General features: G+C 36.5%; 1 protein-coding gene across 2 annotated transcripts in view; it reads right to left on the minus strand.

The window, feature by feature from the left end:
• Smarcad1 (SWI/SNF-related, matrix-associated actin-dependent regulator of chromatin, subfamily a, containing DEAD/H box 1) overlaps window positions 1-12796 on the minus strand; it is a 74168-nt gene that overhangs the window by 20448 nt on the left and 40924 nt on the right. For both annotated transcript variants that reach the window (XM_038318914.2, XM_038318913.2), the window contains exons 9-10: window positions 12038-12426; window positions 3364-3563 (exon numbers count right to left, since the gene is read on the minus strand). In XM_038318914.2, the coding sequence (XP_038174842.1) occupies window positions 3364-3563; window positions 12038-12426 (589 nt within the window). The remainder of the gene's footprint in view (window positions 1-3363; window positions 3564-12037; window positions 12427-12796) is intronic.

The following is a 12796-nucleotide window of genomic DNA, read 5'->3' on the forward strand; positions in this document are numbered from 1 at the left end:
TACTAATAAGAATGTAGAAAGTATTCAGAACTCTAAATGTACAATCTGATAAACATCTCTAGGCTGGAGGGTCTCTTGCCTGCCATGGAGGAAAATGTTACTTTAAGAGCTCATGAAGAAATGAATAATTTGGAAGTGGCTTTTCTGCTATTGGGGGGAAAGAATGCTCCCGATCATTATGATTCTTCAGTGTGAAATGAAGTAAGGTCTACATCTGCTGTAAGAAAAGCTTGTTTCAACATGATTTCCAAGGGAGGGAAAGGACAGAAGCTGAGATGCCAGAACTGCATATAATTAGTGAGAAATTCAAAATGTGGAGCTGGAGAAGCTTGTTTGAACAGTGTTCCACACAAAGACATGATCTGCCATCCAACCAAAGTTCATGATCATTTAAGCATGTCATGGCTCCTAAAAATATTACTATATTAGTCAATGAAAAGAACATGCATTGACACCATTACATGACATTTTTCTTTTTAATATTATTGTCAAAGGTCCCAACTCCTGCTTAAAAATAGGACAGAAAGCTTCTCCTGTCAAACAAGCTAAAGACTTTTATACATTTAGCTTGGAAAAGACAGACAACATACTATATGCTGAACAAGTTAGAAATCTTTTCAGTGAGAATTCAAAACTGGTCAATTCCATATCAACTAGTGAAGCCTTTGAGATGGCTACAGCTCAAAGCCATGGAACAATCCAACATGCTTACTCTAAAATTTAAGCTAATTAAGGTAAAATTTGATGCCGCTGCACCTTGCATCATTACATTTTACCTTTAAACAAGTTTGACACTGTAAAATAATGAGTTTGAACATGTAATAGTTTTTAAATACACATGATAATTTTTATTTTCTCTACAACGATTTTATTTTTTAAATGTTTTGTTGTTATTATGTATGTGCATTCAAAGAGAGGGGTATGTGAATGCCCACAGAGGCCAGAAAAAGGCATCAAACCACAGGAGCAAAATGATTTCCAGGCATTTGTCAGCTGCCGGATGTGGGTGCTGGGAACTGAACTCACGTCCTGAGGAGCAGCAGTAAGCACTCTTAACAGATGAGCCATCTCTATACTTGATGTCATTTATCACACGAAGTTCTGAAATGTCTGTATCTCCAAAGGCAAATTTTCTCCTATTAAAGTTCACAACAATCTGCACTGAAAACTAAACACTTAGCTTTAGGATTGCTTCTGTGTATACTATGACACAAAGGCCATGCTCTGTTAAGAGAAAGATCCTAGGGCTGGGCTGTAACACAGCACTGTACTCAATGGGGGACAACTGGGTTCTATCCCTGGCACTAACTATCAAAGCTAAATAAAGATGCAAGTGTGGTAGTTGCTGTCTAGACACGATTAACTGCAAGGATTAACTCCAAATGTTTCTACACTGGCAGCCACAAAGGTTGGCCAGTCTGAGCAAAAATGGGGGGAAGAGAGGGTTCAACTAAAGCTTTGATCCAAGGAGAACTTAAAAATTAATTTCTCATCTATCAAGCATTTCATTAAAAATAAAAATATCATAATGAAACCCATTACTATTTATATTAGATTATGGCTTTAAACCCTTAGTCAAAGGAAGGAGAGTAATACCTGACCACACTATTTAGAAGAGGAATTGTGAACGTGGGTTGAAAGTTTTTGAGTGATGCAGTCAAGTACTCAATTTGAAACTCAAAGTTATGATAAAGTGGACTCAACTGGGAAAGTCTGGCAGAGTGAAGAACTCCCCACGTCCACGATGAAGAACAAGCAGCAGCAGCAGCTCCAACTATACTTAGGAGATGACTTTGCTGACATAGTCCTGTCTACGCAACACACAAAGGGCTTCTTTTGTGGGAGCTGCATCTCGTTTCCCTACACCACCACAAAGCACCCTAGAAGGGCACAGAAAAGATTCGAGCTTACTATTAAAGGCCAATAACCACATCTTTTACTGCTTGCTTCATACTATGATTTTGAACTATTAACAAATGATCATCAGCAAGCATGCTTTGATCATTAAATTAGAAAAGTATCAGATGTAACTAAAATCAACAACTAAGGTAAACATTTTGCCAAAACCCTAGTGCTAAAAACAAAAACAAGTAAGAAATATTTTCCATAACCATAAAAGTACAATCTCACTCTCTCTCTCTCTCTCTCTCTCTCTCTCTCTCTCTCTCTCTCTCTCTCTCTCTCTCTCTCCCTCTCCCTCTCCCTCTCTCTCTCCCCCTCCCTCTCTGTCTCTGATTGTTAGGTTCCCCCTGCCCCATGGTCCAAGCTAGCCTAGAACTCACAATTTAGCCAATGCTGCCCTAAAACTCATGATGATCCTCTCTTCTTGGCCTCCCTGCTGGGATTCCAGGGATAAGGGAGGCATCATGCTTGGCTTTTTTTTTTAAGCTTGTTTTTAATGTTGTGTAACACTGCATAGTATTGACTTACCATAATCTATTTCAACTATTTCCTAGTTTGAGGAAGCTGGGCTATTTTCATGGTTCTGCCACCACAAAAAGTATCACAAGCCAAGGGTCATTGTATGGTGGAATAAAACTATAAACTTAGCACTAAGTAGGTGAGTCAGGAGGATTGCCATGAATTTGAGACCAGCTTAGGCTTCAGAGTGAGCACTAAGCCAGCTAAGGCTGTCTCAATAACCAAAATAAATAAATAAATAAATAAATAAACAAATAAATAAAGCCCAATGAAGCATTCAAATAAGCAATTGCATATATTTCCCGAAAAGGAAGTATTCTGAACAACTCTACATTTCCAAACTACTTAAAATTAAGTAAACTATTAGAAGAAATTAAAAATGTACTTTTTCCTACCACAATCCTCCAATACCACATAAGCAGTTCACAATTATGAAATGCCACTTGAGTATTTACTGATGGTTGGATGGTTCTGTGGGTTTAGCTTTTGTCAGGGCTCTGGCACGGTATTTTATTGAGTAGCATCTGGAACACTGTGTAGAGTTACTATCTGCCATGTCCTCTGTAAGGTGTTTCTATCCCCAAGGAGACTGAAATATCTAGGCTTTTCAAACTAGTTAAGAAACACAAAGAGCAAAACACTTGGTTTACACAAGCATGGCCAAAACCATCCTTATAGGTTCCGAGAATACACATAAAACTAGCTATTACCAGGTAAGGAAGACAAAGGTTACATAAGACTACATTATGACACAACAGAATAAAATACCCTGCTGGGGAAGGGACAATCAATGAAAATAGACTTGTATGCCACTGAGAAAACTTAGGGAGCTTTCTTCTCACCCTAGTTTCTGAATAACATTTAATTTCCCTAGCCACAATGCAAATAAATGTTCAGATACTTTATACAAGATCAAATTAAATGTGTTTTAATTAATGATACCTTTGGTTTAGAATGGAGGGCTGTTCTATGTTCCATCCGCCTCCATTTCCGGTGAGCATGGTTACTTGTTTGGTCAATTTATTTGAAATGTCTTCACATTTGTTCATAAGTCTTATAACTACATCCCTTTCTTGAATTAGTGTTTTACAATTCCATATCAAATCTTCAGATAGGCCATTGATTTTGGACATCTTTATAAACTACAACATAAAAAGAAAAATAGTTTAACAGTTCAAATCTAGTAGCAGAATGCCATTTTTTTTTTCTACTTACCTAATTAGTTTATTTAAGGTTTCATCCATGACTCAGACTAGTTTCAAAACTGTAACGTTCTCACTTGTGCCTCCCAAACACTGTGCAGGAGTGCACAATCATGCTGGACAGCCAGCTTCTTTCTTTGCAGGGAGAAAAGTCTATAAAGTCTTATTACTGAAGTACTGAGTGAACTGGTTTTTCCTATCCACATCTCAATTCCTATGTGCTTCACTCTGATATCCTGCCACTTCTAACACAATATGTATCTTTCCACACAAAATACATAATCTCCAATTTTCAATTTGATAGCAGTAGCAACTGTTTCCTTATATTAGAAATATTGTTTTCATATTTCCTATCCACTAATTAGTAAAGATAATTGCAAAATGTACTGTGGGTCTACACTCTCTTCCATTTTTACTATTTTCTGTGACTACTGAATATTAAGAATATTGAATATTAAGATATAGCTATCAAACTACAACCCTACAAGCATCAAAAACAGTTATTTATCATTCAACATACCAAACTGTTTGTTTGTTTGCTTGTTTTTGAGGCAGGCTCTCATTATATTGCCTAGGCTTGGAACTCACACAGATCTGCCTGACTCTGCCTCCTTAGTGATGGCATTAAAGGCATGCATCACGACACAGGCTATTATCTTACTTTTTAAAAAAAAAATGTTATTTTTTAAAAAGAAAACAAACTATCTTTTTTCATTTTGCATACCAATCCCAGTTCCCACTCCCTCCCCACCTCCCATTCCTTCCACCTTCCTCCCTATCACACTCGCCTATTATCTTACTTTTAAACTGAGAGTATTAATTAGAAAAGTATCACAAATCAAAAGATAACTTTATGGATCTAAGTGGTACAGCATTTGCCAGCATTTGAAAGACCCTGGGCTTGATTATAGCAGCACACACACAAGCTAATTATGACCAATTTAATAATTACAAAAATTCATTAAAACCAACTATAATACAGCACCTATGTAAATGATTTTGTGTGAAATTTTAAAGAATGTCTTCCCAAGGAAAGAATGAACTGAATTTTTCATACAGGTAGCTGACAGCCCACACCCTGAAGAACAAAGTTGAATTATCTTGTGCAAAGGATGAAAAAGCTCAAAAACAACTTGACAGCCTGCTGAGAAGAAAAGCAGAAAAGCTCACAGCCCAGAGCTGAAGAGGGAAAGCTAACACACAGCCATCTGCTAGATTAAAAACAGATCATTATGTTTGATTCATATCACCATGCAATATTTACCATATACTTCCAAATTACCATAAGTCATCCTTGTGGATACAGTGTTTCTAAATTCAATAAGAAACCCACACAAATAGAAATTTAACATTTCTGAACTATGCTCCTATTTTTGCAAAAAATGCAATTTGTAACAAAATACATTTTCATTTCTATACTAGAGTAAGTTGGTAGGAGACAAACTCTCTAATCTATTCTACAGGAATTTTGTTGTTGACAAGTCTCACAATGTATAACTGGATGGCCTAGAACTCACTATATAGACCTTGTACCCTTTAACAAACATCAGCCTACCCAGTCGAGTGGAGGGATTAAAGGCATGTGCCACCATGCCCAGTATGTCACAAAACGGAACTGTGAAACACTGACACATTTGTCCTTTAATTTTTAAAATATGTATTTGATTTTACTTTATGTGTATGAGTGTTTGTCCTTCATGTATGTGCCCTGCATTTGCACAGTGCCCACAGAGAGCAGAAGATGGCATCATATAACCTGGGACTGGAATTACAAACAGCTGTGACATTCCATATTAATGCTGGGAATCAAAACTACATCTTTTAAAAGGGCCACAAGTGTTCTTGAACATTCAGATGTCTGTCCCATGACTCAAAATACTGATGTTTGCACATCACATTTCTATGGGAACAACAGTCTAGCAAATACTCTCAGTGAGCCCTTGCCCTCTTGGTTCATTCAGGGGGAAATTGTCCACAATCATTAGGTAAAAAGTTTCTACTGGAATTCTTCATTAAAACACCAATTTTTCAAAAGAATAAAAAGTTATAGAGAAAAAATTTGCATGGGACTGACCTAGGCCTACATGTTATAGTTGTGTGGCTTGGTCTTCTTGTGAGCTCCTTACACTGGGAGCAGAGGCTGTCCATAATGCTTTGGCTGGCTTTTGGGAACCTATTTCTTATACTGGGTTGTCTTGCCCAGCCTTAATACAAGGGGGGCGCCTGGTCTTACTGCAACTTGATATGCCAAATTTAGTTCTATCCATGGGGTCCTGGCCTTTTCTGAAAACAAAGAGAGAGTGGGTTGGAAGGACAGGAGGGAGGGGAAACTGCAGCCAGGATGTAAAAAGACATCATAATAACAATAATAAGAGTAAATCATGAAAAAAATGGAGCAAAAAAACCTCATCATGTCTACTGTGCAGGTTGTTGAAAGTTTACGTATGAGAGAGATCAAGATAGAACAGACACTGTGTGCAAGAAAATACATAATGCATTTTACTCAACAACTCATTAAATCCAACAATTCCAGATCCATAAAATTTATAATATCATAAAGTTGCATAAAAATCCAAAGTCTGTGCTTTTTTTCAATGGAAACAATCTGCCGTCAAATAACTTTAAGACCTGGAGCCAGGGCTGGAGAGATGGCTCAGAGTTAAGAGTACTGCTGCTTTGTTTGGTTTCCAGCACCCACATCAGGTTAACTCAACCCACCTATAACTCCCGCTCCAGAGTGCCCAACATCATCTTCTCACCTCTGCAGGCACCCATACACATGTACATATGAAAAGACATAAATGCATGCACATAGAAAAAAAGGTAAAAAAAAATTTAAGCTCAAAAAATATTCTTTTCATTAATGTGATCTGATATTCTTTTTTGTAGCCAACTACGACTACATAAATTTTAGCAGGTTTTGTTTGTTTTGTTCTTTAGTAAACATGACTCTAACTCTAAAAGTATCTGCTATAAAGAAATAGTTCCTTCCTCACAGGGTTTACTGCTATTAGAAAAGACAATCTAAGTGCTAAGAAGAAAGGATGAATTTCGTAGGCCTGTATCACAAGCAGGCTACTAAAATCTAGAAAGCCCTTTCATTGCAGTAAGCCAGATGTAAAAAAAAAAAAAAAAAAAAAAAAAAACTATTTTAACTACAAGATCAACATGTCAGAGCCTAGAAGAGCATAGATTATTTTCAACAAGAGAGTAGAATAGGACAAAGGACCATTCTGATGAACACTGTAAAGCAACTGAAAAGTTTTAAGTCATAAAGATTAAGATTTCTTATTTCGTATTTTAAAACACTGTGAAAACTGGACCACAAGAAACTTTAAGCCTGGTAAGTTTCTGTGTTTCCAAAAATTACTTAAAGCCAGGCAGTGGTGGTGCATGCCTTTAATCCCAGCACTCGGGAGGCAGAGGCAGGCGGATCTCTGAGTTCGAGACCAGCCTGGTCTACAAGAGCTAGCTCCAGGACACGCTCTAGAAACTACAGGGAAACCCTGTCTTGAAGAAACAAAAACCAAACAATCCAAAAATTACTTAATGTGAGGTCTTGTGGCACATGCTTGTAAATCCAGCCCTTGGGAGATGAAAACAGAAAGATCAAGACTTCGAAGCCAGTTCCAACTATGACTATATGCCAAGGTCAGCACTGGCTACATATGACCCTATGCATATTTTCAATCCCTGCAATCAGGAGGCCAAAGCAAAAAGATCAAGAACTTGATGTCAAGTGAGGTCATACAGCCTTGTCTAAAACAATAAAAATTAAAATAAAAGGGGCTCATGAGATGGCTCAGCAGTTACGAGCATTCCCTTGCTATTCTTCCAAAGGACCTAGGTTTAATTCCCAGAACCTGTAGAGGACATTTAACAGTCACAATTGGAATTCCACCTCCAGGGAACCCAACACTTTCTCTCTGGCCTCCATGTGCACATTAGGTGCACAAACATACATGCAGGCAAAACACCCATACACATAAAAGAATTAAGCAAAAAAAGAGTTTAATTCAAATAATTCTGTGTACTAAAAGGGTGACGGCTGAAATTCTTAGTGTGAAGTTCTCAATTCTAGTCCCAAGTATGAAAATATAAAAAACAAAAGAACATGGTACTTACAATGCAGAAAAGTTGAACAAAAGAGCAAAAGCCAACAGTTTAAACAACTATTGGAGATTTTAAATCTAAACTTAAGCAGTACAAAATCACCCTATAAAAAGAATTTTTAGTAAGCCTAGGTCACAGATAAGTCAAGAAAATAGAATCTTGTTTATATGGCATGAAATGTATCAATAAAAAAATTGACACTGAAACTACCAAGTAGTGGGTACCTTTGGTAGAATATTTTTTAAAAGTACATTTTTCATTCCTATAGTGCTTCAACTTTACACAATAAAATCATCTTCAAAATCAATATTTATTCCGGGACAATAAAGAAAAACCCACAATTCCTACTTAATGGACAGTTCCACGTAAAAAATATTCTCCACATGCCACTGATTAGCACCTCTCATTAAAACTCAAGCAGCATCCCAAGAACTTTCTTCTCTGAAAGGCAGACTGAGCAGGGACCTGCATGAGCAAGCAAGCAAACCCTGAGTTTGAGGTTTAGTACTGAGAACAGAAGAGAATGGAAGACCTGCCTAGTGGAACTGAAGTACCTCTCTCTGGCCACAGCATGTCACTCTTGCAAAACAAACACTTTTGAATTTTTGTAAGAGGAGAAAAACTGTTTAAAAGCACATTGTTAAAATGACTTAATTCCTACTTAAGATGCAGCATGAGCAGTATTACTCATTATTCCATATATCTGGCAGTAATTTTTGTAATTTAAGTAGAAGTTTATCTAACTTGTACAAATTAAAATAAAGCCCCAGTAGAGCAATCATAAAATCAATGAAGCCACTCTATCACAAAGAAGAAATAACTGTTTCAGTGTTTTAAGTGGCAGGCAGACGGCCATTTTACAGAGTCAAACAAGGGAAAGCCAGGCAGGCACCAGTCTGTGACTCACAAAGACAAAGCAACAGTGGCAGAACAAAGCCTTGGACAGGAGCTGAACCTGCTCGGGCAATGTTAAATCCCATCTACACTGAATACAGCATTCATAAAGGAGATACAGAGCTGAAGATGGTAGGTAAACATTCGTGAAGTAAGCTATTCATAAATACTGTATTAAGTAGTATAAATACACATGCTCTTTGAACAAAGTATATTTTATTTTATTTCAGACAGGGTCTCCTATAGCCTAATATGGCCTAAAATTTGTTCCATGGCCAAGAAGAATCTTGAACTTCTGATTACCCTATTTCTAGATCCCAAGTGCTATGATTATAGATATATGCAAACATGCCTGATTTATTTGGTGCCATGGACTGAACCTGTACTGCACAGTTCCTATGGCAATTGAGTTATATCTCCAGCCCCATAAATGCACATTCTAATTTGCAGATAATAGTGCAATTAAAATTACATTACAGACATAATAATAGTACCCTTAATCTATTTTATACTAGGCTAGAAAGACCAAAGTTCAGGAAGTAATTGGTGAACTGATGGCATCAAAAGTGAACTTTGCCAATAAAAACTCCATTTTTACCACTTTAACAATACTGACTGTCATTTTTGGCTCACTACATTTCAAAGACCGCTACACTTAATGCTTGTTTCCTTATATTAGCATATAAAGTATTGTTATTCTAAAACAACAACAACAACAAAAAAGACTGTGGGTAAAAGAGAAAAACCATAAAGGAAATCTAACATTACTTAAATCACAATACAAGGAAAAAGAAAGGAATAAATAAAACTACAGATAGAAATACTACTCTCAATTCACATCTTTTAAGTAACCTTTTTTCCCCTCAAATAAAATGAAGGTGATTAGAACTGAAAACATTTTAACTTAAGGAGGGAAAGGAGGGAGAGAAATCCTCTGGAAAGAAAATTAGAGCAACACAGGACTTGGAATTATTATGATATACTATTAAATGGCTAATATTAAGCAAATGTTATATAGTATGTGAATCAGATTTATAGTACATTATATATCTAATGCTTTAAAGAAAACCCATCCTCTAGAACTTTTCAAAGTTTGGTTTAAAGTTTCTAAGTGCAAAAGCTGTATTTTCTATGAAATATTTATGAATTTACAGTTTATTCAAACATTGGTAAGCAGTCTTATAATCTTTAAGACAAAATTTCAATAATCATTTTAGGGATTAAAGGATTTAAAAAGACTGCCCTGAATCTGTAATATCTTGTAAGTTCAAAAAGCTTTGTGTAACACAATTAAAACTTCAACTGCCATAGTAATTTCTTAGTGCAGCAGGTATCAAAATAAAAGTTTGGGAGGATAAGTAATTTTGTTATTAATAACGCTGGATATATTATCACATTAATTAGATAGTTTTTATAGAGTAAATTAGATAGTTTTTATAGGAATGTGTATAATATTAATTTTTCCACTGATAATTTCACTAGTGTAATAAATTACTTTATAGTCATATTCAAAATGCTGATCCTGGAAAGTAGAAGCTAAAAGCTTGAAGAAAAAATAAATTTTAGGCTTACAGATTTACTTGTCTAATTACTGATTTGCAAAAGCTTATTTATAGACTTTGTTCAGGATAGCAAAACACTGTACTCAGTAAATGAATTAAACTGTCTACTTTTCAGGTACCTTTTCACTATCTTATAAAATGTTCAGCATTAAGATGGGTTGGCTAGGACAAACACTATAGTCCTTATGTTCCATTTCTTGAAAGGAAAAAAGTTAAGAGACTTAAGTAAGTAGTGCATAATCTCCAAATTCATGTCAAGACTGATAGAAACTCTGCCAATTAATTAAGAAGATATGTCTTCTCCAAGTTAAGTTCCTGAATATTTTTTTAAACATCTGGCACATATGCCTCGGTAAAACTGTATAATCTGCTTTTATTATAAGCTATCTGGGCAAGTGCTTACAGTGACTACACAAACTGGGACAGATAACTACATCCCTTATTAAATAAATTAGAATCCTAACAAGCCTGAGCAATCTAACCCCATAACAACACAGGAGACCATTAAAGATTAAAAGAAAAATAAAAAGGGAGAAAAGAACGAGAAAGCCCTTTAGCAAATACCTGAACAAATAATCACTCAGGCAAAGTCAAACAAGTTTTGAAAGGGATCTGCTTTGACAGATGTTCTCTGGAAAAGCATATGCTTGAGGCAAAACGAAAGGTTTTGTCTGGTTTTGTGTGTGTGTGTGTGCGCGCGCGCACGTTTAAAGTTGCAATGAACTAATTTTTCTATATGCCGAAATACCTTAGTTTACAAAAAAGCTTTTAAAAACTGTTGTGCAAAAGCCTCCCTAATCAATACTTCAAGACATTTTACCGAAGTCACTCAAGTTTATTTAGATTTGTTATAGGTACAAAATTAGTCACAAACACATGCATCTCCACTCCACAGCACAAGGATTAAAAACTCTGAAGCCTCCATAAAGCAGCAAGAGCCGCCTCATCTCTCACAGCCATAAACAACAATCCACATTGCTTTGCTTGGAGGGCCTATACATAACTCATGAATAAAGCCCCACGTTTTCACAAAAGTTGAAGTAAAATCTAAAACAGAAGAGTATCAATAGTAATAAGATTTGAGAACTGATTCATAAAAATAAAAAAAAAACAATATTTTGGATAACACTCGTTCACAGGAAGTCAAACACCACAACATGACCGTGCAAAGTGTACTCACCAGAGCTCATCCCTTCTTTCGCCTACACTTGAATTCTATGCTTCCACAACTTTGCTACTTTTCCAATTAAAAATGCTGCAGCCTGCTATACTCCATCAAATGGCCACGTTCTTTAACCAGGAAAAACATATTAGAAACTGAGCTGTCACATTTAGAAGAAAAAGAAAATGAACAACGGCTTCTTTGGGGGGCAGCATAAAGAACGTAGGCCGGCATGTGGGCCATGGAGTGCCTCTGGCCGCTGTTACTGCTCTTCCAGCCTCGTAGTCAAATGCCCGCCACATCCCTCCGTTCTGTATGCTGTCTCAGCAGTGACAGATCAGAACTAGCTAGCAAACAACTCCTTCCTGAAAGTAGGCTCTAATTTCTTCTTCTGCAGTGAAATGAACCAAGTTTCTATACAAAAGGATGAGTGACAGCACACCCAGCCAATCAGCTTAGGTTTTTCAGGAAAATCACCCCTTAATTCATTCAAAATTAGGTCATATGACAAACACTATTTGAAATACTATTGGCTTACAATGAAAGTAATGTTTGACTCTACACAGGATAAGGCCACCCATCTATGCTTCCCTGGGCTGAAGACAATCTGACTATAAACGGTACTGTAAATCAAACACACACACACACACACACACACACACACACACACACACACGCCTTACCAGAGCTTCCCAACTATTAAAGGGCCGGAGTTCTATTACTCTCTGAGCCTTTTTCTGAGAACACTGAGGAATTAGAGTCAGTTCAGCAATTGAAGCATCTTGAAGGAAGTGGAGAATTTTGCCTTTATAGCCATCCTCCATCACTTCTTCACCACTGCTATAGTCCTCGTCCAGTGAACTCCCGGCATCAGAACCTGAATCGTACTCGGTATCTTCTACAGCTTTCTTAGGATTAAATACATTTTTCTTACGTTTCTTGTTAAAACCATTTTGTGATTTCATAGCAATTTTCTGTTTCATTTTAGTTTTAGTTGTGTTTTTAGAATAATTTTGATTCTTTGCAACTTCTTTTCCATTTGTAACCTCACTTTGTGAAGCACACTGTGTATCTGTGTACAAAAAAAAATACAAACGTCGTAACTAACTTAGAAATATACAAATTAAAAAATATAAAACATAAGACTTCAAATAAGGTAAGTATAGTATGTAAACATTACATTTTCCTTGTGAACACTGAAGAATTCAACCACAACCAACTGTCAAATCTTTACATATATTTAGGAGCAATAAAACAGAATGTGAAGATAGCAATAAGCTAGAAAGACTTATTTCAAAAGTAGGTGATAACTTCCTTTTAGACATCCATCTGCTTTCTATCCAATGCTAGGATACAGATGAGAGCTGCATGTGCCCAAACTGCCCCCAAAGCATACAGGAGCCCAGGCCTCGTCGCACCCTGATGGAAGCAGCAGAGCACTG

Source organism: Arvicola amphibius, chromosome 2 (genome assembly GCF_903992535.2).
Source record: "Arvicola amphibius chromosome 2, mArvAmp1.2, whole genome shotgun sequence".
In the NCBI taxonomy this organism is placed as follows: domain Eukaryota; kingdom Metazoa; phylum Chordata; class Mammalia; order Rodentia; family Cricetidae; genus Arvicola; species Arvicola amphibius.